The following is a 26,103-nucleotide window of genomic DNA, read 5'->3' on the forward strand; positions in this document are numbered from 1 at the left end:
CTCACCCATCACCATCCCACTTATCTTCCCTAGCCCCACCCCTCTTCTCTCTATTTCCCAGCACCATTCCCCCTCCCCATTTCTAAAGAATGGTCCCAACTTGAAATATCAACTTTGCTGCTCTTCTGATGCTGCCTGGCCTGCTTTATTCTTCCAGCTCCATACTGTGTTGTCTCCGACTCCAGCAATGCAGTTCTTGCTATCTCTGACCGTTTTCTAAGTGTTCTGCTAGAAAATCTTTGATAATGGACTCTTGCATATTCCCCATTACTGACGTCAGACTCACTAGTCTATAATTCAGTTTTCTCTCTACCTTGCTTTCTAAACAAGAGTTTTAAATTAGCTACCCGCTAACCTGTAGGAACTATTTCAGATTCTAAAACATCTTAGATGACCACCAACGCATCCTCTATTTCTAAGGTCACTTCCTTAAGTACTCTGGGATGTAGATTATCAGCACTGGGGATATATCAGCCTCCCCAACCAGTTCTCTCCTAACACAGATTCGCTTTAGTTCCTCCCTCTCAATAAACCCTGTGCTCCCCATCATTTTTGATACATTATTTGTGTCCTCCTTTGTGCAGACAGAAGTGGAGTGAATTTAGGCTAATAGGCCTATCGTTGTCTGCTTTCTAACTGTTCAAGAAAGGAAACAATCTGCTGGACTCCTTTTGAGCCTGTTCCGTGATAAATGCTATGTTTTGGAAAGGCAAATCAAGGCAGCGCTTATACACAATGATAAGGTCCTGAGGAGTGTTGCTGAACAAAAAGTGATTTTAGGTGCATGTTCATAGTTCCTTCAAAGTAGTGGCACAGGAAGACAGGGTAGTGAAGGCAGCATTTGGTATGCTCGGCTTTATTGGTTAGTGTGTCGAGTATGGGAGTTGAGAGGTTATGTTGCGGGTGTACAGACATTGGTTAGGCCACCTTTGGAATGCTGTGTTCAATGCTGGTCTCCCTGCTTTAGGGAGGATGCTGTGAAACTTGGAAGGGGTCAGAAAAGATTCACAAGAATGTTGCCAGGATTTGAGCTAGCGAGAGGCTGAATAGGCTGGGGCTATTTTCTCTGGAGTGTTGGAGACTGTGGTGTGATCTTAATAGAAGTTTATAAAACCATGAAAGACATGGATAGAGTGAATAGCCAAAGGTCTTTTCCTGAGGCTAGTGGAGCCCAAAATTAGAGGGCATAGGTTTAAGGTGAGAGAGGGGAAAGATTTAAAAGGGATCTGAGGGATAACTTTTTCCACGCAAAGGGTGGTGCGTGTATGGAATGAGCTACCAGAGGAAGTGGTAGAGGCTCTAACAATGCAACATTTGAAGGGTATCTGGGTGGGTATATGAATAGGAAGGGTTTGAGGGGGACATGGTCTAAATGTTGGCAAACAGGGCTAATTTAGAATATTTGATTGGTACGGACAAGGCCGACCGAAGCATCTATTTCCATGTACAGCTCTACGACTTGAGGAAGGGTAGCTAGGGAGAGAATAGGGCCCTTAAAATTCGGCAAGGCTGCCTGATTGTGGAACCACAGGACATGGTGGAGATACTAAATGAGTATTTTGCATCATTATTTACTGCAGAGAAGCTACAGAAATTGCAGAAATAAATACCGACAACTTGAAAAACGTCCACATTACAGAGGTGGTGGTGCCGGATAGCTTAAAAATGCATAAAAAGCTGGACAAATCTCTGGGACCAGATCAGGCGTACCCTAGAACTCTGGAAAGCCGGGTAAGTGTCTGCCGGGCCCATTGCTGAGATACTTCTATCATCGCTAGCCACAGGAAGACTGGAGGAAAAAGCAGGGAACGCGTGAGTTTCCTCTGGGTGCTCCGGTTTCCTCCCAAAGATGTGCAGGCTAGGTGGATTGGCCATGTTAAATTGCCCAGAGCTTTCAGGGGTGTGTGGGTTATAGGGGGATGCTTCAAGTGGCAGTGTGGACTTGTTGGGCCGAAGGGCCTGTTTCCACTGTAGGTAATCTAATCTAATCTAATCTACAGACCAGTGAGCCTGACATTGCCAGTGGGCAAGTTCTTGTAAACCCTGTCCTTCAGGATTCCCTCCATGTATTTGGAAAAGCAAAGACGGATGAGGGAGAGCCAACATGACTTTGTGAGGGGGAAATGGTGTCTCACTAACTTAATTGAGTTGTTTGAAGAAGTAATGGCGAGGATTGATGAGGGCAGAGCAGTGGGCTTGATCTATATGGACTTCGGTAACGTGTTCAACAAGGTTCCTCACATTAAACTGGTTAATGAGGTTAGATCACATGGAATACAGGGAGAACTAACCATTTGATTACAGAACTAGCTTGAAGGTAGAAGACAGAGGGTGGTGGTGCAAGGTTACTTTTCAGACCGGAGACCTATGATTAATGGTGTACCACAAGGATCAGTGCTAGGTCCACTAGCTTTCATCACTTATATGAATGATTTGGATGTGAAAATTGGTGGTGTAGTGGACAGCAAAGAAAATTACTTCAGACCACAAAGGGATCTTGATCAGATGTGTCTACGGACCAAGGCATGGCAGATGGAGTTTAATTTAGATAAGTGTGAGATGTTGCATTTTGGAAAGAAAAATCAGGGCAGGACTTATATACTCAAATGGTAAGGTCCTGGGAATGTTGCTGAACAAGGAAACCTTGGAAGGCAGCTTCATATTTCCTTGAAAGTGGAGTTGCAGGTAGACAGGATAGTGAAGGTGGCTTTTGGTATGCTTGCCTTTATTGGTCAGTGAGGTGAGTACAAGAATTGAGGGGTCATATTCCAGCTGTACAGGACATGGTTTCGGCCACTTTGGAATACTAAGTGCAATTTTAGTCTTCCTGATTTAGGAAGGATGTTGTGAAACTTGAAAGGGCTCAGAAAAGACTTACAAGGATGTTGCCAGGGCTGGAGGTTTTGAACCATAGGGAGAGGCCGAATAGGTTGGGGCTATTTTCCCTGGAGTGTCAGAGGCTGAGGGTTGATCTGATAGATGTTTATAAAATGAGGAGGAGCACTGGTATGGTGAACAGCCAAGATCTATTCCCAGGGCTGGGAGAGACCAAAACTAGAGGGCATAGGTTGAAAGTAAGAGCGGAAAGATTAAGGGGTAACTTTTTCATGCAGAAGGTGGAGCATGTTTGGAATGAGCTGCCAGAGGAAGTGATGGAGGAGACTAGTACAATGACAATGTTTAAAAGGCATCTGGATGGGAATATTAATAGGAAGGGTTTAGAGTGATATGGGCCAAATGTTGAAGAATGGAACTAGATTTATTCAGAATATCTGGTGGACTTGTTAGACTAAAAGGTCTGCTTCTGTGCTCTACAACTCCATTATTCCAAAAGTATTAAACTGCAATTGCTTTGTGACATGATTTACACATGAAGCAACTTGGCATGGTTTACATGGTTACACTATCCAGTGAGATTTGTTACTAACTGCATGTGTGGGATATGGCAGAATTGTGCTCAATTATATTGATGAGCCTACCAGCACATCATTCGGAGCCACATGAAGAAAAGTTGCTTGAGTGAAAATCTGAAGAATCACTAACATAGAGTACTTGGATGTGATTGCACTGGAGGGGTGCAGAGGCAATTCAGCAGGATGGTGCCCGGGTTGGACTGTTTTAGCCAAGATGAAAAGCTGTATAGGCTCAGATTATATCTTTTGGAGCACAGAAGGCTGAGGGGGGGACCTGACTGAGGTGTTTTAGATTATGAGGACATAAACGCAGTGGATGAAAAGCAGCTGCTCTCCTTAGTTGAAGGATCAGTAACAAGGCAGCATCATTTTAAGATGAAGAGCAGGAGGCTTAGAGGGGATTTGTGGAAACTTATTTTTCACCCAAATGTTGTCAGGAATCTGGATTGCACTGCATGGGGTGGGAAACCTCAACTTTTAAAAAGTACATGGCTTATCACTTGAAATGTCATAGCATTCACGGCTAAGGCCCAGTGCTGGAAAGTGGGACCTATGAGGTAGACAAGTCAGTACAGGCTCAATGGGCAGAAGGTTATCTTCTGTGCTTTGTGATTTTATGAATCTATAATGCTGTTAGGAACAGCAGTGTGTCCCATCCACAAGACGTATTGGAATAACTCATTAAGGCTCTGCCAACAGCACTTCCCAAACGCAAGACCTCTATCACTTAAAGGACAAGAGCAGCACTTGAAAAGAACACCACCACTTGTAACTTCCCCTCCAAGCCACACAGCATCCTGGCTTGGAAGTCCATTGCTTTTCCTTCACTGTCGCCGTGGTAAAATTCCAGAATTCCCTTCCTAACAGTACTATGGATTAAGGCAGCAACTCACTAGGGCAATTAGAATGGGCAATAAGTGCTGACCTAGCCAGAAACAATCACATCCCAATTAATGAACAAAAACTAATGGATGCATAACTAATTATTTTATAGCAAAGTAGTAGATCCAAATTTTTAAAAAACAATCCATAATACAGAGACGCTAAAAATAAGCTATTTTGTTTTTGAATGCTGTGGATTGTCTCAAGCTCGGTCTTGCAAATTGTTGGTAGGAATCTGGGATGGTAGTACAAGTGGGCAACTGTGAGCAGACATTTCAGAGCAAGCTGTTGGATTCAGATTGTCCTGAAGCCTCCTCAGTGAGGCAGAAGCCCCTAATAAAAAAAATATTCTTTCAGCTTTATAGTTAGAGCATTAAACAGGCAGAAAAAAGCCTCAAAGAGGGGCTATGCAATTGCACGAGTTAACTCAGCATGATGGTGTTTTGTGCTCTTAGTAGCCTCTAGTTGTTTACCATTTCATGGTGGATCAAGTAATAACTGAATATTGAAAGCTGAATAAATATTTGATATAAATTATAAATAAATATTTTTGTTTGGGTAGTTTATGTTCTTTACAACTTCACACATCCAACCTCAATATGGTGAAATGGTTCAATTTAAGTCTGGGCATTTTTAGCTCAAGAAATGACAAATTGCAATTACACAACACTTAACCACACAAAGATGCCAGAAGTGCTTAAAAAGAAAAGAACAGCTGCTGAACTTTCAGAGAGCAAGGTGAGTGAAGGTTGGCCAAAGGTACTTCAGAAAGCTGTACAGGTAGAAGTGGAGCTAAAAAGGGTTTAAAAGTTGTGATGTTCGAAGGCTGCTACTTATACAAAGTTTTACTCTTAAGTGAAAACATTTCCCGTTATACTGAACAAATATTTAAAACATTATTTACAAATAATGCAAAGTCAAGTTTTAAATTGACTTTAAATTTAAATTGTTCTGAATTGAAAATAAAAGTTTGGCCAACCTGTTACAATTCCAAAAGATATTAAGGCCTAACTATAAACCACAATTCTTTTTTGTACACTTCTTTTGTTGCACAAGATAACAGTAAATTTGTTAACAAGATTTGCAAAGCTAATAGCAAACAGTAACACAGTATTGCTTTTCTCTATTCCCAAAAGGTGTGTCTATACTGAAGAACATCAGGCCCTTTCACAAAGTCCCCTTTGTCCTACAACTTCTATTAAATCAAACAGGAGTGGCCATTCGCAGGATTTCTGTTGAAAAATTTCATCGATTAGTTAGTGAAATCAACAGCAAACATTGTGCTTTAGAAACATAATTCAAAATTCTAAATATAGCATTGTTGTAATTAGCATTGTAGTTGAACAGAGTGTATGGGAGTCTTATGGTTTCATTTCTCATTCAAGAGCCCAGAGATTATGTAAATTATAAAATTTTACAATATTAAATTGATGTCAGAAACAAAAAATGAAAGTTGCTGAATATTTATAAAAATCCAACTGATTTGCTAATTTCTCTCAAAAGAAATCTGCCATCCCAGTTGGTTTGGTCGAAATGTCACCAGCCCAGCTCTACACAGTTAATTCAATGCTTTCTGAAGTCATGTCTTATTCACTAAACAACCTTTCTTTTCTTAAAAATAGGGGCCATTTTTAAAACGGCTGCAACATTTTGAGGCCCACTACACCATCTCAGGGAATGAAGGGTTGGCCTGTGCCAGTGTTGTGCATACCCAAAGAACAAAGAAATACAAGTTCAAGGCACGATCATTTTAGGAAGAAAAACCACTTCTGGTCTTAAAAGTAATGGAGTTAGAAAGACATGAGACTGCACCATGCAGAACAAGTGCTTTGAAAACAAACACTTTCAGATTTGTCAGCTGGATTGGATATTTTAATTTTTTTTTAGAAAAACAATTTTCAAGAAAAAACATTACAATTTGGCAGAAGTACTCAGCAAATTCAACTTCATTAGCTTTTAATTTAACAGAACACTCAGACTTGATGCACATCACGGGTAACACACAAACAGCAGTTAATTTCGTGCACTTCCATCAAAAGATCAGGGAAATGAAGTACAGACCCTACACTGAAAACATGTTTAAGGAAATATATTTCTTAACACATATACTTCATATTTATATATTTTCAAATATGCTGAAAAGAAATCAGTTTCATTAAAGAAATCCTGAAATGCTAATCAAGAGGATAAAGAACCTTGTGTATGTACAACTCCCCTTGTAGGAGCTTTGTGCCTTCATAATTAGGGGAGAGCGGTTAATCCAAGTAGCAGCCACTTGAAAAGAGGTGCTTCAGATTTCAATAGACACTTGAACAACTTAAAAAGAACTGTAAACAAGGAGGAACAAAATGACCTCTAAACTAAATGCAAAAGAAAAACTGAACATGAAAAGCTTGGCAACAAATGTTAACAGGTCAACATTTCTGCACTGAAGATAACGATGGATATCAATATTTCACATTGAGTGAAGGTTAGAATTTCATCTTGAAGCAAATGCTCATGAGTTTCCAATAGCATAGTGATTTTGAAAGCATTTACCACGTGGATTCAGACACTGCTATTGCTGAGGTTTGAGAGCAATAGTTTTACTGCCTGGGCAACATACATCTGTGGGACACTATTACATTCCAAGTCCAGGTTTCATTGTTAACCAAATGCCATTTCTAATGGAGCCAGCAGCATTTCTCCACAATCTCAGGCTTCAATTTCCCACACAAGACCCAAGGAAAAAAAGTGCAATGATCATGAATGGGAAAGACTGCAGATGTCACACACCAAAGCAAAGCGAGCAAAAGTGGGGAATGTGAATATATAAATCTACAGCATGTACAAATACAAAGATAAAACACAGTTGTGACCAACTTCACATTCATTCCATTTAATTTCCAATATGGGATCCCCAAAGTATTGCACTAAATAGGATTTCCAAGTATTGTAGTATAATGCTACAATACGTTAATAATGTACAGCAAGATATGAACAACAATCAAAACCAGCTCATGCTGGCAGCTGTTCTTATGTAAGACTTCTGTAGACATCCATGCATTCCTTGCTCAAGTGATTTGCTAAAGGAACTTCAATGTCCCATTAATTTGCCATCCACTCAGATAGATCTAACCACTTCTTCCTTCCATCTAATTACATTCACCTAGCATTTTGTCCCTCCTGATTCTAACCACATTTCTGCTATAAAATTGGTACTTATTGTCGACCAGAATTTGTTCCTTGAACAAGTGAAGATACTTGCATGGTCACCCAAAGTATTCTGTAGACTGAAATCTGCTAAATGGCATAATTTCATACAATAAAACCTAGGCAGTAATAAGGTAGGAGTTAATACAATAAATATTAGAGTATTCAAACTGGAGTAAAATCTGGCAACATAATACTATTAATGAAAATTAAGATTTTATTTGTATTGTGGTTACGTGGATTCAAACCCCAATTCACGCAGTGGTTTTGTTTTTTTATATAAAAAAGGACATTGCTGAAGTTTAGATAGGATTTGCATTATTGACAAATATTTATAATAAATGGGGAAACATACATAAACTTATATTAACAAAAGTAACAAATCTAATTACAATACTTTCTGCATGAATAAAATTACAGGCAGCATCTGGCATGAAATGAACCCATATTAACTAAATTATCATTCAAGGATAAAATCAGATCAAAAATATTATTCATTCAACCAGCATTATACACAAACTGACATAATCCAATCACCTGTGGAAACAATCAACATCCAACAACCAGTGCTGGAGATTGACTGATATCAGTCAATCATCACTGACCAGCGCTGGACTCAAATATATGTCAGTCAATCACCACTGGAGAGAAAACATCACCAGTGTTGGACACAAACGATAATCCAAATACTGCCAGACAAACCAGTATTCACCCAATCAGCACAGCCACAATCTGACATCATTCGATTAGTACCAGATGTAAACTGACAGCATCCAACCAGCGGACATACACAATATCTAAGTATCATTAGAGGAACAAGTATCATCCAAAGGGAGTTGGATCCAAACCTGCATCTTCCAATCAGCATAAGATACAAACCAGTATCACCCGACCAGCAACGAACACAAATCAATAAGGTGCAAATTAATGTCTTGGGCCAGCAATGGATCATTGATTAAATTCTCATGATAATACTTTGCTACACGTATTTATCCTCTTGTTTTGCATTTGTTGGCATCTGGAGTGAACGCAGTATTACATTTATAGCTCCATGGGTGAAACACTGGCAGAGACAATAGCACAAAACATTTGGCGTGTGAAATAACACAGAAAACCCAGCACTGCCCCATGTGTCCCTTGTTCCCTGCTCAGGTCCCACACTGTGCACCAACCCACAGTTACAGTAGAAAACACCTTCATGTTGCAAGTTTTCAGTTTCCTCCTCAGTTTAAAGCAATGTGACTGAGGGAATGTTTGAGTGTGCTAGGAATCAGCAGTACTCAAAATGAACCTCCTGTCCTGCAGAAATAAATGAAGAGGGAGAATTGTCTGTGGATAACCTCCTTTCAGCTTAAATAGTTGGTAACATGGCCCAAGGTCATCAGAACTGGTACCACTTCTTATCTTTGCACTTCAACATCATCTGGAAAGAAAGAAAAGATAAAAATATTACTCCTAAAGAACAGATTGATAGGAGTTCCTCTCTTCTGAAATGCAGAGATCATTTCAGGACGAAGATGACTAAAGATTTGAACAGATTCATGTTACAAAAAAGGGTTTAATTAGATTGCTCTTTGAAACTAGCACACCCAGCCAGATCAGCATAACCATGAACTGTAAAAAGAGGTCACAGGCAACAAAGTTCCCCATCCACCTCCCTTGTCACTTTTCCTTCGGTATTGTATAGCATGGCAAAGCTACTGATTCCCCTCTCAGCCTTAGGAGCATTTATGAAAAGGAGGGGACAACAAAAGGAAAACTGTTGGGGCCTCTCTGATATACAAATTTATTTTCTAAAGGATAACATTTTCCAATGATACCAATGGAACTGCATAAGTGTAGATTGTCTTTAGGCAATTTGTTCAATGGACTCCCAAAGAGATTTTTTTTAAAACCAACTATTTCGGAAAATGATCCGAACTAATACAAAAGCTCAAACAGCACAGCACATTTACTAAAGACAACTATAAGCGATACTGAATGTTGGCAGTCTATTTATCTTCTCCCTTGAGGCAGGTAAGGAATGAATACATTAAGAATAAGCGAAACCCCATTAGCGAAAACAGTGAAGCTTTAGAATAGCGACAGTTTTGAGTTCAGAACCACTTTATGGAGAAGGCAGAAGAGAGAATTGAACAGTAAAATTCCAAAATTTCACATCATCTCCTTAGAGTTCTGGCACTTAGCAGCATGACAGGGGAACTCAAAGGTTTGTTGCAATTGAAGTCGGGTCTTGGAATGGAAGATTTAGCAAGAACGTTGGCTGGGTGCAGAAATGAGGCCTTATGATTTGTGGGAAAGATACTACATTTCTGTACTACCTTTCACAACTTCAGCCAATCCCAAAGCACTATTTTCTGGGGCAACGAAGGAAAATGCAGCAACCGATTTCTGCACAGCAAGATGTCACAACAGCATGAATGGATTTCTTGTTTTATTGTTGCTAGTGAGGGGCAGATACTGATCAGGATACTGGGAGAATCGCTCTGCCATGGCATTATTTTCATGTTCAGCAGAGTCGAAAGGTGAGGCCTTGGTTTAATATCAGATCTGAAAGTTTGCATGTCTGACAGTGGGACACACCCTCAAATGGCACTGAAGTGTCAGGGTGAATTATACGCTCAGATCTTTGAAGTGGACTTGAACCCACAACCCTCTAACAGAGGTATGTGTACCCACCACTAAGGCACAGCTAACCTGACTCTGGAAAATGCTGATCTATCCATTACCTCACTACTATAGTGGAATGCTATTTAGAGCAACTTTACTTTAAATTTAAGAAGTTTACTTGTTTCAAAGATAATCATAAAGAAGGACGTTGCAGACAACCTACCAAATTCCAATATGAAATATATATCTGACAGCGAAATTACATACAGGAAAACCTCACTAACATGAACAACTGACCAATTTGTTCTTGGTGTGTTGACTGAAGAGTGAACATTGGCCAGGAAAGAAAGCTCACTGCTTTTCTTCAGATCATGCCCCAGGATGACCTTTGCATCCAGGGCAGATGGGACTCCTCATGAAGGTGACAGCAATGTAGCACTTCCTGATTATTGATGTGCTGGCCCTGATAATGGGCTCCAAGTCCTAAGGTGAAGCTTAAGCCCATAACTTTCAGGGGTACAGTGCTCATCACCAAATCAAACTGAAACTAAATGCTGGTTAGAATGATGACATCATCTTAATTTGTACAAAAGAGAGGCAAGACTCAAGAATTTAAGAACATATCTGGATTAAGCAGAAAGAAAGCCAAAATGCTGGAGAAAATCATTTGCTCAGGCAGTGTCAGAACAAAGCAACAGTTCAAGCATTATAACATTTCTTTAGACCATTGGAAAGAGCAGGATGTCAATGTGAGGAGAGGCTAATTAGCTTGGGCTCACTTTCCATGGTAGCTTAGAATGAAGTTTATAAAATCCTGAACATATTGAAAAGATGGACGTGGAAGAGTCCTGACCAAGGGGACACTGATCAAAAATTACAGGTTGAGCTTTTAGGGTAGAGATGAGGAGAAATTAGAAATCTTGAATCAGTGGACAATGGAGATGGATACACTCAATATTTTTAAGGCACACGTAAATAGATTTTTGACAGTCAAAATGGATTCAAAAGTTGGGGGCAAGGTGCGGGTTTAAAGATGGAAATGTGTAAATCAAAACACAGATTAGCTATGATCTCATTCAATGACAGAACAGATCACAAAAGGCCAAATGGTCTACTAATGCACCCAATTCAAATGCAGCACCAGTCACAGACAGAGCTCAAAAAATTTCAAATAGTTGACTGCAATGTGGTATATGATGTGTACTTGAAGAAAAAACAAGAACCTGCATCTATTACTTAAACTGTTCAAGCACAATTTTTGAGAATACAAATTGAAGTGAAAATGTGAATGTGAAAAGTATTAGAAGAAACATGCCAAAATTAAGAACAGGAGCTACACAATTCTAATTTATTTGGCTGAAAACCTATATTCTGAACAAAGTTATTTATTTACCGGGAGGCACTGCCGGATTTTTTTGGATTACCAAGACTGGCTGCACAAACTTGGTGTTTCTGACACAAAGCTCAAAGCTCCATTAACTCTTAAATGGAATGCCTGAAAGTTTCTTTGGGACATTTTGTCAAGTCATGGCAGATGGCACTACATTCTAATCATCGTGCAGATTACTGAAGTTTTAAAATTCCAAGACCTTGTCACGCAAACAAATAATCAGGAAAGATTCCAAGAAGAATTCTTATTCTGGCCTCAATTTAGGATGAAGCCAGACAGATCCTGAAACATTCCTTATTTGATGCACAAGATACATAGAACATAGAACAGTACAGCACAGAACAGGCCCTTCAGCCCACGATGTTGTGAGCATTGCACCTCATGTATGCACCCTCAAATTTCTGTGACCATATGCATGTCCAGCAGTCTCTTAAATGACCCCAATGACCTTGCTTCCACAACTGCTGCTGGCAACGCATTCCATGCTCTCACAACTCTCTGTGTAAAGAACCCACCTCTGACATCCCCTCTATACTTTCCTCCAACCAGCTTAAAACTATGACCCCTCGTGTTAGCCATTTCTGCTCTGGGAAATAGTCTCTGGCTGTCAACTCTATCTATGCCTCTCATTGTCTTGTATACCTCAATTAAGTCCCCTCTCCTCCTCCTTTTCTCCAGTGATATAAGGTCAAAAACATTGGCTGCAATGACCTATATTCCGGTTCAGTAATCATTTCCCTAAAGTGAGAGGTAGAAAGATAGCAGCTTCATCAAACAGTTGAACTGCTGCATAAGTTAAAAAACTAAAAAAGGAAGGGACATTAGTTCAGGAAGTGAGTTTAGGAGAAGGGTCACCGGACTCAAAACTTTAACTCTGCTTTCTTTCCACAAACGTTGCCAGATCTGCTGAGTTTCTCCAGTAATTTCTATTTTTGTTTCCAATCTGCAGCATCTACAGTTTATTATTTTATTTTAGTTCAGGAAATATTGGGTTTATTGTAATCAAGGACTTTGGGCAGGAAATCAAGCTTATAAGCCACTTTAATAAAACAAATCGTGACTGAATTTTGCTCTGAAGTGATTGTTCCCACAGAGTAAAGAGACACAATTGCTGGTTTGAGACTGTACCTAGCAACAGAGTGTACCTGGCTAACAACATACAAAAAGGATTATGACCCTGCTTATGGCATTACAGACCAAAACACTAACATATATTTGTAAAGTTTTAGAGCAGCTTGCAGGTTTTTATTTTATTAAATGCACTACATTACTGCAGTTCATACAGACCCCTAAACTCTACATGTCCTGTTCAATAACATCCAAATAATCCAACAATATTACTAACCTTAATGATAGCTTTTAAACGCAAATTAAATTTGACAATCATACGAAAGTTCTGCTTGAATACAGGCCAATACATTTTGATGAATAACAAGTGGCTTATATTTAAATAAGATACAGCAGGAAGCAAACATTATAACTGCTAAAATGCTTGGTACAGGAGACATGGCCAGAGCCAAAAGGATGATTGGATGAGAGATGATGATACACTGGAGACCAGATAACAATACAGATAATTCTTTTAATATTGGAGTACTGAACTATCAGAAGTGGGGTCCTTTGGATTAAGGATTAATTTAATTCTTAGGCTACCTTTTCAAGTGGAGGTAAAGATTGTTATGCACTATTTTGAACACAATACTTACAACTCCACTAAAATGGTTGCGTTTCTTTAATACATTAAACAGAAGAAACTACATTCAATTAAAGTACTTCATCAGCTGTAAAGTACTTTGAGAAGTGCTGAGGTCATGAAACATGTTTGACAACTTCAAGTGGTTATTATAAACAAACAGAAATCCAAGAAAGTAACGAATTTCAGTCGTGCGATCAGGTAGGACACTGAATGTTAAAGGGTATGAAGGACACACAAGAAATTGGAATTAAGGCCACAGTCACAATAAGATCTTGTGATCTTATTGACGGCAAAGCAGGCTCAATAGGTTAAATGGCCTATCCTTACTTCTTTACGTTATTATCTAAAGGGTTTTAAAGTGCATGGCAAAATTCAGTTTGGGAAAGAGAAAGAGTTATTTGCAACACAATATTCTGGCTTCGCATTACATATGGAGGAAGAAAATATAAACTGCTGCATCCATTTTCATGAGATTTCATGTTATGGTTCTTATGTTATTAAATGTTCAACCAACTATTTCGTTGAGGGTGTGGGATGGGCAATTAAAATGTCCAGGGTTTAAGTGGTGGAAATGCGATCAATGACAGAAAAACATATTCAAGAGAGTTTCTGAGAACAATAAGTTGTGGATTCTACCAGGGATCAGGCTATTTAGTAATATGCAAGGGGGGAGGTTTAGGAAATGATTTCAGAATAAAAGATCCCCAAGGGAATGGGCAGTATGGTGGCACAGTGGTCAGCATTGCTGCCTCACAGCACCAGGGATCTGGCTTTGATAGCATCCTTAGGTGACTGTCTGTCTGGAGTTTGCACATTCTTCCAGTGTCTGCGTGTTTCCTCCAGGTGCTCCGGTTTCCTCCCACAGTCTATGGATGTGCAGGCTAGATGCATTGGGCATGCTAAATTGCTTGCAGCGTTCAGGGATGTATAGATGAGGTGGGATGCTCTGAGGGTCAGTGTGGACTTGGAGGAGGTTGGGGGGTGGGGGGCAAAGGGCCTGTTTCCACAGTGTAGGGATTCTTTGATTCTATTCTATGAGCAACAGTGGCCATAATGTGATAGAGTTCAGCATTCAGTTTGAAAAAGAAACTGGAGTCAAAAAACAACTGTGCTAAATTTAACTAGGGTAATTTGGTAGTGATGAGGACACAGTTGGCTGGGGAAGATGTTTAGCAGAAAAGAAGGTTGAGGAATAATGGCAGATATTTACAATATAAAACCCTCCTTCCTCACTGGGATATAAAGGAGGGGAAAACCATTTTGGCTAGCCAGAAAAGTTAAGGATAGTGTCAGAATGAAAGGAACACAGACAATGCAGCAATGATTAGTAGGAAATGTAAGGACTGGGTAAGTTTTAAATGCCAACTAAAGATAACCAAAACAATAATACGGAGGAAAATAAACTGAGGGTAAACTAACAAATAATATATAAAAAAGTGACAGTAATAGCTTCTTTAAATACATAGCCAAAGGAGAGTGATTGCCAACTTAGAGAATGAGGCTGGAGCAATAATAATGTGGAACCAGGAAATGCCAGAGAATAGTTGGCATCTGTCAACACAGCAGGGGTCATCAAAAGCATTTCCAAAATAATAATCCATGGGTAAATGGGAGAGGAAGAAATACAAAAACCATTATAAAAGAGAAAAAGTTCTAGGAAACCTAAAGGGACCAAAGCTGATGAGTCTTCCGGACCTGATGGGTTGTATTTTAGGATATTAAAAGAAACAACTCAAAATGATCATACTGATGGTAACCTTCCATGAATTCTTAGATTCCGAAAGTTCATTAGAAATAGGAACAAGAGAAGGCCATTCCTAGGTTTGAGGTTACTCCACCATTCAACAGGATGATGGCTGCTCTGACACTCCTCACATCTTGCCCTTTTCCCCCCCAACCCCTGATTCCTCTACTGATCAAGAATCTACCTACCTCAACCTTAAACACAAAGCCTCTACCCCACAGGTCTTTGAGGTAAGGAGTATAGAGACATAACCCTCAAGAGAATAAATTCTTCCTCATCTCAGTCTGAAACTGCCACTCCTTAATTCTGAGATGATGTCCTCTTGTCCAGGACTCTTCCTTCAGAGAAAAGTCCCAGAGGTTTGGAAAACTGCAAATCTAACATGCGGAGGCTTGGGGGTCGCTTTGCAGAACACCTCCGCTCGGTTCGTAATAAACAACTGCACGTCCCAGTCGCGAACCATTTCAACTCGCCCTCCCATTCTTTAGATGACATGTCCATCACGGGCCTCCTGCAGTGCCACAATGATGCCACCCGAAGGTTGCAGGAACAGCAACTCATATTACGCTTGGGAACCCTGCAGCCCAATGGTATCAATGTGGACTTCACCAGCTTCAAAATCTCCCCTTCCCCCACTGCATCCCAAAACCAGCCCAGTTTGTCCCCTCCCCCAACTGCACCACACAACCAGCCCAGCTCTTCCCCTCCCCCCACTGCATCCCAAAACCAGCCCAGCCTGTCTCTGCCTCCCTAACCTGTAATTCCTCCCACCCCAAGCCGCACCTCCATTTCCTACCTACTAACCTCATCCCACCTCCTTGACCTGTCCGTCTTCCCTGGACTGACCTATCCCCTCCCTACCTCCCCAGCTATACTCTCCTCTCCATCTTCGGTCTGCCTCCCCCCTATCTCCCTATTTATTCCAGAACCCTCACCCATCCCCCACTCTGATGAAGGGTCTAGGCCTGAAACGTCAGCTTTTGTGCTCCTGAGATGCTGCTTGGCCTGCTGTGTTCATCCAGCTTCACACTTTATTATCTTGGATTCTCCAGCATCTGCAGTTCCCATTATCACTGATACAATCTAACATGCTTGTTCATAAAGGAATAGGCTGTCATTGGAAACATGATAGACTCTATTATAAAGGTATAATTGTAGTCTTTAGAAATACATGATATAACTAAACAAATTTAGTATGGTTTCATGAAAGAGAAATCATGCCTGAAAAATTAATTTGAGTTCCTTCAGGAGGTAACAAGCAGGATAGATAAAAAGAAAACCAGGAGGATATATTTGGATTTCTAAAAGGTATTTGATAAGGTACTGCTCATAATGCAACTTAACAGCACGTGCTGGAGATATTATATCAAAATAAATAAAGGGTTGTCTAACTAATAGAAGGAGAGCTGAGATAAAAGGAGTATTCTCAGGTTAGCAACCTATACCTAGTGGAGTGTACAGGGATTAATGCAAAGTCCATAATTGTGCGATATTATTAACAACTTGGATGAAGGAGTGAATGTACCATCACCAAGTTTTCAGCTGACACAACAAAAGGTGGGAATACAACTGGTGCTGATGACAGAGTCTGGAGGGATATAGAGAGGTTAAATGGGTGGGTGAAAGCTTGTCAGATGGAAAACGTGGGGAAATGTGAGGTGGAGGAAGAATAGAGGAGCTGAATACTATTTAAATAAAAGAAACTGCAGAAAGTTGCAGCAGTGGGAGATCAGGGAACCTCATGCATGAATCAGAAAATGCCAGCATCCAAGTTCAGCAGATAATACGACAGGCCAATAGACAATTGACTTTTCTTTCAAAGGAAATGAAGCAGAAAAATAGTCTTACTAAAACTGTACATAGGCACATTCAGAACATACCTGGAATAGTGTGAACATTTTGAATCCTTTTATCTAAGGGGAGATATACTGGCATTGGAAGTAGGCGAGGGAGGGTTCACTAGGTTAATTCCTAGTATGGAGGGAGTCATGAAGAGAGGTCGAGTAGGTTGCGCTTATACTCATTGGAGTTTAGAAGAATTAGAGGAAACATTACTGAAATGCAAGACTGTTAAGTGATTTGACAGGGTCAATTCAGAAGGGGAAAATCTCTCGATGAGTCTAAAACTACTGGGTTTAATCTCAGAATAGGACAGGGAATTACTTCTTTCAAAAGGACAGAGAATTACTTATTGCAGTGTTGTGCAGGTTAGTTCATTAAGAATATCATGGCTGAGTTAGTTATTTTTAAAATGTAAATCAGGAAGGGAATCAGGGTTTATGGGGATAAGACAAAGTGGAGTTTAGGATTATTCAGGTCAGTCATGATCTCAGGTTAATGGCAGAGCAGACTTGATGGGCCAAACGGCCTACTTCTGCTCCAACATCTTACTGGCAATTTTTCCTTCTGAAGAGAGGAGAGCGCGTGACCGCACATGGCTTCATACAGTACTTTTGAGGTAAAGCCCTCGTTGTGTGATGCGTTTAAAAGCTAAGGAAACCAGAAGTTAAACAGACATGAAATTCTACATGCTAAAAGTGAAGTAGATACATTTCTAGTGCTTACCTCATGAGCATGTTTAGAGAAAGTGTCAGCACTGTATAACATGGCTGCTGTTCGTTCTTCCAACTCACTCAGTTTCTGTCCTCTTTCATCAAGTGCTATCCTGGCCCGTGCCAGCTCACCCGCAACACCAGAAGCTGCTCCTTTGACACCTTCAATTCCGCCAGTCCCTGGGATATGCTGAGCCAGGCTCCTTGAAGGTTTCCCTGCTGCAGATTCACCAACTAGTATAAACGGAAAAATAAATATTTAGCAGCTAAGTGAAATATGACAAAGGTAAAATGGAGAACGGTGGCTTGAAAAATAGAAAGGCTAGGGACTTTGATTAAATTGCTATTTCATGTGAAACATCTGACTTGTTTTAAATTTAAATACCAGAAATAATCTCTATAACTACAAAGTCATTGATGTTAGTCAGTCTATTTCAAATTTCCACTGCCAAAAAAAAAATCCAAAACAGTCAGAATCTGAGAGGTGGATGCTTTCTACACTGTTTCAGCCAAGTTCCTTAAACCTGACTTTAAAAATGCTACTACACTAGCTCAATGTTATCAGTTTGTATTCCAGCCTATAAAATCAAAGGCAGTTTTGTACTTTCAAAAGCCACATCACGGATATTGGGTTGATCCTGCCAAAAGTACTAAATGTTATACCCTTACAACAGAGAAATCAGAGGAAAAATACTCCAGCTCCTAGTAGTCTCAATCACAGTGGAGTCTTATAGTCCAAATGTGAAATCGCAATATTCCAGCATAAATACAATGTCATCTGCATGGGCCATCAATGGCAACAGAATTGTACTCCAGCACAATCTGCAATCTCAGAGTCTGGCAGATCCCACAGTTAATCATTACCATCAAGAAAGGGGATCAATGCTGGTTCAATGGACAGTGCATGAGCAGGGGGTGGCAGCGGCAGCATACCAGCAGGACTAGGCATACCTAAAAATTGTCACTCTACCAAATAGGGCTGCTTGCATGCCAAACAGCATAAGTGGCGAGTGATAACCAGAGCTACGCAATTCTACATCCAATTGATCAGATCCAAACTCTGCAGTTCTGTCACAAACAGTTGTGAATGATGGTGGACAGTTAGGCAATTCACTGGAAGTTAAACTCCATCACAAATATTCTCAAGGATGGAAGTGCCCAAAACATCAGTGCAAAAGATAAGGCTGAAGCATTCACAGCAATCCTCAGCCAGAAGTGCAAGTGGATGACCCAATGTAGCCTCTTCCAGCGGTTCCCAGCATCACAGGCACCAGTCTTCAGTCAAGTCGATTCACTCCACATGATGTCAAAAAGCTATTGGAAGTACTGGATACTAGAAAGATTACGGACTCTGACAACATTCCAGCAATATTACTGAAGATGTGTGCTCCAGAACTTGCCGCTCCCTTAGCCAAGCTGTTCCAGTACTGTTCCAATACTGGTGTCTGCCCAACAATGTGGAAAATCACCCAGGTATGTCCTGTACACAAAAAAAGGACAAATCTATTCTGGCCAATTACTACCCCATCAGCCCACTCTTGATCATCTGTAAAGCGATGGAAGGTGTCATCAACAGTGCTATCAAACAGCACCTGAACAGCTTTAACCTGTTCAGTGATATGCAGTTTGGGTTCCACCAGGGCCACTCAGCTCCTGACCTTGTTCCAAACAGACAAAAGAGCTGAATTCCAGAGGTGAAGCAAGAGTGACAGCCCTTGGTATCAAGGCTGCATTCAACCGATGTGGATAAAGATCTCTAACAAAACTGGAATAAAAAAGGTCTTGGGGACAAACTTTCCACTGGTTGAAGTCTTAGCTGGCCCATAGGAGAATGGTTGTGCTTGTTCGAGGTCAGTCATTTCAGCTCCAAGACATCTTTGCAGGAGTTCCTCAGGGTAGTTTCCTAGGCCCAACCATCTTCAGCTGCTTCATCAGTGGCCTTCCCTCCATCATAAGATCAAAAGTAGGGATGTTTGCCAATGATTCAGCATGGTTCCTCCCTGATGGTGCAGTTTCAGGAACAGCTTTGGTGGCTGCAGAGTGTGGTGGAGTCCCATAGCCACTTAGGAAATCAAGAAGCTGTGTATGGAATAAAAAATGAAATTTGTCCTATCTTTGTTTGATTTATTTATTTTTGTAATTTACATAATTAAAATGGTACCAGCTTAATGGTGACTTATACTCATTTTACTGTATTTCCATAAACTCGCAATAAATTATTATTGTTACGATTGCACAATATTTAGCACCATTTGCAACACCTCAGGTACGGAAGCAGTCTATATTCAAATGCAATCAAGATCTGATCAATATCCAGGCTTGGGCTGACAAGGGGCTAGTAACATTCACTCCACACAAATGCCAGGCTACGACCATCTCCAATAAAAGAAAATCTAACCACTGTCCCTTGACATTCAATGGTGTTACCATCATTGATTACCACAAGATCAGCATCCTTGAGACTTCCACTGACCAGAAACAATTGGAGTCACCAAATAAACGCAAATGGCTAAAAAGGCAGTTCAGAGTCTAGGAATACTGCAGCGAGTAACTTACTCCTGACTTCCCAAAGCCCGTCCATCATCTACAAACACAAGTCAGGAGGCTGGTGGAATATTCCCCCCTTACCTGGACAAGTGCAGCTCTAACACACAAAAAGCATCAGGTCAAAGCAGCCCACTTAATTGGCACCACACCCATAAGCAACCACTACCTCCACCACTGACATCCACGAGCAGCAGTGTGTGCCATCACCAAGAGGCACTGCTGCAAATCGCCAAAAGATCCTTTGACAACATCTTCCGAATTCATGACCACTGGAAAGACAAGGACAGTGGACGCATGAGTATACCACTAATTCTAAGTTCCCCTCCAAGCCGTTCACCGTTGAGACTTGGAAATATTATTGTTCCTTCACTGTCACTGGGTCAAAATCCTAGAATTACTGCCCTTAGGGCACTGTGGGTCAACCTAAACTACGTGAACTGTAGTGGTTCAAAGGTAGCAGCTCACCACTACCTTCTCAACAGCAAATATGGAAGTGGAATAATTGCTACCCACTGTGTAAGTTCAAAACAAACAATGGCAATAATTAACAGTTCGATCCAAGCGTAATCAAAGATCAAACAATCAAAAGATTATTTAAATAGAAAGCAAGCTTCAGTGGTAAAAGACAATGATTGGTCGAACTGCTACAAGGACTGGTAGAACTCCATGAAAGTCTGCACTGGGTCTCATAGCCAAAACTGTTCATGAACAGGTGAAGTATAAAATAGTTGCTGACATGAGTCCAGGATTCCCCATGTTCCAGACTGGAGTCATTTATTGCTTGGTTTTGCAACTTGTGTCCCTTACAACCAGCATAGCCAAAAATGCCATTTTTAATAAAAACTGAAAGAACTGCAGATGCTGTAAATCAGGAACAAAAACATAGTTGCTGGAAAAGCTGGAGTTCAGAGGAAGGGTCACTGGACCTTAAACGTTAACTTTGTTTTCTCCCTCACAGATGCTGCCAGACCTGCTGAGCCTTTCCAGCAGCTTCTGTTTTTATACCATTTTTAATGCTATTACACTCTTGAACCTCCATTATGTTTCTATCTCATTGAATTCCTTGCCCTTCCATGACTTTAACCTCACCATCTCCATCATTTCTGCATTCCTTTCTGTGAACTCCACTCATCTAAAACAAGTATCCTTTTAAAAGGCATTTATTGACTGTGAAATGCTTGAGACAGTCACAAACTATGAAAGCTTCCACATAAATGCAGCCAGTTACTCTACTTCTGACATGCTCAAGTTTCCCTTAGTTTTGCTTCATCCTCAGTCATAGAGCTTTAGATGTGTATCTCTAATCCCATGGGAAAACTGTACCTACAATATGCACTTTTCTTCTTTGAAAGCCTGCCCAAAGCCTATCACTTCAATTGCTCTTTCCAGCAGTATCCTAACCTATTCATCCAGCTGTATCTTGGAAGTATTTCATTTGCAACCTTAATGTCACATTTGACTTCAAGATGAGCTTGTGTGCAAATATCCATGCCATTTCCAATTTCACCCACTTACACTTCCGTAGCATCACCTAACTTGACCTCACTTGCTGCTGAAACCATCATCCATGGCTATGTTACTTCTACGATTTACTAATAACTGCCCTCCTGGCCAGCAGCGTATCTTCCAGCCTCCATAAATTTAAGATGATTCAAAATTCTCCTAAGCCGCATCACGTCCTATTCATGGATCACTTGAGCTCAAAATCCTCCATGGCTTTGATCCATTCCACTTTTGTAACTTTTTACCTCCCCAAGCTCAGACATTTGCATTTAGCTTCATGTATGCCCTCGTGCATGACCGAGTCTTTAATTATTCCACATTTAGTAGTGTCTTCAGTTGCTGTGGCCTAAGCTCTGGAATTCCTTTTGTCTCAATTGCTCTTTCTTCCTTTAGGACAATCTTTGAAACATGCCTCTTTACCCAAGCTTTTGGTCATCTGTCCTAATATTGGGTTATGTGGATCAGTACCTAGTTTTGTTTGACAAACAAAAACTGCCAGATGTTTTGAGATGTCTACAAGATATATGTTGTCACTATGAGACAATATATTCCATCAAGTGGGTCGAAGAGAAAATCTTGTTCCTAAATCAAAGGTAGCCACCCATGTTCTAAGCCACACTAATTGCTTTACTATCGTTGATGACATTGTAAATGATGATTCTTTTAAGAATGAATCAGGTTTGTCTTGTATCCACATATGCTTTTTTGCACCTTAATTTTTGCTTTAAAACCAACAGCAGATCACCCATTTTAATCATGAACCAGCTTAGATATTCTCACCACTAGAGCCCAAGAGTGAATAAACTAGATTTTCATATTTCTAGGTAGATCTAATCAACTTGTTCTGAGATGTTATGATACACCTCTGGTGCAGGTGGCACTCGAATGCAGGTCACTTGGTCTAGAGATAAGAATACCGCCACTATAGCCCAAGAGTGAATGAACCAGTTATGCTCCAAACATAAGTGGATGCTTGCTAGAGTACATATCGAAGGGCTTTTATTTTGGAGATGTGGTTGGCTCGAGGTTCAGTGGTAGCATCCCTACCTGAGTCAGAAGACCCAGGGTCCAAGGCCCACCTGATCCAGAAGTGTGCAGTAACAAGTAAATGGGTAGAACAGAAAATATCCAGAAATATATTAGGGGTAAGAGAATAACTGGGAAAAGGTTAGGTTCTTTTAGGAATAATCTGCATGTTGAAGACAATAGCAAAGGTTTTAAAAAAGGCCTTTTTTCTAACATAGGATGTCAGGGGGACTCCTGATGGCAGCAATAGCACCCCCACCTCTGAACCAGAAGGCTAGTGTTCAAGTCCCAACTGCTCCAGAGGTGTATGATAACATGTTCGAACAGGTTAATTAAAAATAAAATGGCTGGAAGGTTGGTTATGAAGACAGCAGGCTTGGAGCTTGTGTTGAACTATGAAATACATAAGAACAGTTGAAGCATGGACTGACTTTTGCTTCAGTATCATCTGCAATTTTCACCATTTCTCCATCAATGCACTTAGTCTCCTCTCTCTTTTCAACGTGCAATCACCTCATGCCCTGCAGTCTGGAACACACCTTGCAATCTTGTACTCTGGTCATTAGCACATAAACCTGGTCTACTCCATCTTTAATCACAGCCAAAAACCTAGCCCAGTGTTCCATTCAGTTTGAGGTCATGAATAATGGGGAGACTGATTCTCCACAGGGATGTTGTTTTGTCCATTTGCCATTTCCTTTCTCTTTTGCTCAGTTTTATGGTATAAAAACAGCGTACTGATGCAGCTGAGGAACAGGCATTTTGCTCAATAGATTCCTGCTTGCTAGGATGACACAGAAGCCTTAACTTTCTGGAGGGGGGTCTGGGCCCCGAAACGTCAGCTTTCCTGCTCAGCCTTGTGTGTTCATCCAACTCTACACTTTGTTATCTCAGCCTTAAACATTATAGCTTCAAGAAGTGAAGTCAACTTGTCATGACACTTGTCTAGTCTCACAGCAAGGGGTCACACATTTAAGACAGATGAGGAGGAATTTCTTCTCAGTGGACAGTGAATTTTTTTTATACTCAAGGCTGACATAGGTAGATTTTTAATCAGCAAGGGCATCAAGGGTTGCGGAGATAAGGTAGGAACGTCAATGGGCCAAATAGCCTACTTTGCTATGTCTTACGATACTTACAAAGTTCTTCTCTGTCCAGTGACTGTGCACCACCACCAAACAAGCCTTTAAAGAATCCTCTATTTGGAGCTTCCGGCGTTTCTACAGGAGTGAATAGTTCTCCAAGCATTTCCTGGAGGAAAATAAACTGTTATTCATTTATACAAATCTACTGGAATGTTTTTCGAGGGTGTAATTAGTGAAGTTGATAAAGGGAAACCAGTGAATGCAATTTACTTGGACTTGCAGAAGGCTTTCAAAAAAGTCCCACATAAAAGATTAACATCCAAAATTAAATGGCACTGGTGGGTAATGCATTGGCATGAATAGAAGACTACTTGACATACAAGAAGTGAAAAGAGTAGCAAGGAGCAGTCAGTGATGCATGGGATACCGGAGGGTTCAGTATTTGGATCCCAGCTATTCACAGTAGTATACTTATCATTTGAGAGGGGGAACTAAAAATATTATTTTCAGGTTTGCAGATGATACAAAACTGGGTGGGAGGGTGAGCTGTGAGGAGGATGCAGAAATGCTTCATTGAGATTTGGAAAAGTTCACTGCATAGACAAACGTATGGCAGATATAGCATAATGTAGGCAAATATTAGGTTATCCACTTTGGTAGCAAGCACAGGAAGGCTGATAATTAGCTAAATAGCAATGGATTGGGAAAGGAGAAAATGCAAGGAGACCTGGGTGTCGTTGTACACCAGTCACTCAGTTCTAATGGTGCCAAGCAACTTGTCTAGGTTTTTCCATCAAAGATTAAGCAAATGGATTATAGATTACCTATGGAAACTCATTATAGTGCCATCAACTCTTTCCAGCTGTCTTGAGCTGATCCTGCCAAGAGCCATACAAATAAATCTGATGGCAGGAGGCATGAATAATACGTTGTGCTGATCGTTAAGACATGTTTAACACAGAAGGATTGGTGAAATCCAACTGAAGCTTGCACTAAATACTAAAGCTCAGGTTGATCTAATTCAAAAGGAACTTTGAATAAACTATAATCCCGCATACATGTTCATGAAACTGTTCAAACATAAGACAGTTTGAGCATTAGGAAGACTTAAGAGCCTGAATCAGTAAAACACTTCCCTAGAATGTAGAGACAACTGTACGCAACTGCAAAAGAAAACATTACAATATCTGCCAAAACATAAAGCTAATAAATGAGTGTGACAGCAAACAATTTGAATTGTCACAGCTTAAACTGGAGCATGGAGTTAGTATACATCTTTACAGGGCCTGAGCCCAGGTCCACCTCTCCAATATGCCGGCATCAGTGAAAAACCTGAGCCTACCTATGTGATGACAACAACTTGTAATTACATAGCATCATTAATATACTAAGCATTTCAACGTATGCTGGAGCATTATGAGTCAAGAAATTAACACTAGGATACTCAAGGTGAAATTATGAGATAAATAAAAAAGTGACCTCACCTTATCAGGCTACATGAAGCATTGACACTAAGTGAGATGAACTAGTGGCCCAAACAGTTATAAATATAACAGTGATAAGATCACCAAAGTTGGGAGATAAATATTCCAGGATGTGCACAATTTCAAAAGGGCAGGTAAAATCGGAAAGGAGGAGGATATCCCTGATAATAAAGGAAGACATTTGAGGCAGGATCTTGGTTCAGACAATCACCAATGAGTATGGCTCGGGTTTGGAATAGCCAAAGGCCAGAGAATGCTTGTAGGAGTATTTTTTAGGCTTAAAAGTTGTTATATCTTTGGATGGACAATTAAACCAGAAATTGTTGGAGCCTGTAACAACGATAATGTAACAGTTGTTGAGAACTGCAGTCTTCAAATTGGATGTAGGTCAAGAGACAACTACAGACATGGTGGATGAATTGACTTTGATTTTCCAAAATTTCCTAGATTCTAAAATGATCCCAGTGAATAAGATGATATCGAAAGTAACACTACTGATCAAGATATGAGAGAACAGGGAATAGACTAGTCAGCCCGACCGCCATCGGAAAAGCAATGGAGTCTATTTAGGAAATCGCAGCAATATACTTGGAAAAGCCTATCATGATTAGAACAAGCCAACAAGGTTCTACGAAAAGGAAATTGCCTTTGACAAATATATGTTAGATTTTGGAGGATTTCAGTAGTAAGATAGCTAAGAGGGGAGCTAACAGATGCAATACACTTCGATTTCCAAAAGGCATTCAATAAGGTGACATACATACAGCCAATACACAAGATAAAAGTTCATGGCTTTGGAAATGTATTAGCATGGACAGAGGATTGGCACATGGAAAGGAAATAGAGTATGTCTTGGGGTATTTTTGAGTTAGCAGACTGCGACTAGTGGAGTGTTGCAAGAATAAATGCTGGCCCTCAGTTATTTACAACGTATATCTATGTTTGGTGGTAAAGTTCGGTAAAAATGCAAGTTAAATGT

The 26,103-nt window shown here is 40.4% G+C and overlaps 1 protein-coding gene across 6 annotated transcripts in view; it reads right to left on the reverse strand.

The window, feature by feature from the left end:
- Positions 1 to 7,681: 7,681 nt before the first annotated feature.
- The window catches only part of stxbp5a (syntaxin binding protein 5a (tomosyn)), a 201,625-nt gene continuing 183,203 nt past the window's right edge, over positions 7,682 to 26,103 (reverse strand). For all 6 annotated transcript variants that reach the window (XM_048535790.2, XM_048535787.2, XM_048535789.2 and 3 more), the window contains 3 exons: positions 23,695 to 23,806; positions 17,493 to 17,713; positions 7,682 to 8,910 (listed from right to left, as the gene is read on the reverse strand). In XM_048535790.2, coding sequence (XP_048391747.1) covers positions 8,869 to 8,910; positions 17,493 to 17,713; positions 23,695 to 23,806 — 375 coding nt within the window. In that variant the 3' untranslated portion in view covers positions 7,682 to 8,868. The remainder of the gene's footprint in view (positions 8,911 to 17,492; positions 17,714 to 23,694; positions 23,807 to 26,103) is intronic.

The sequence above is a fragment of the Stegostoma tigrinum genome, chromosome 9 (assembly GCF_030684315.1).
Source record: "Stegostoma tigrinum isolate sSteTig4 chromosome 9, sSteTig4.hap1, whole genome shotgun sequence".
NCBI lineage: Eukaryota > Metazoa > Chordata > Chondrichthyes > Orectolobiformes > Stegostomatidae > Stegostoma > Stegostoma tigrinum.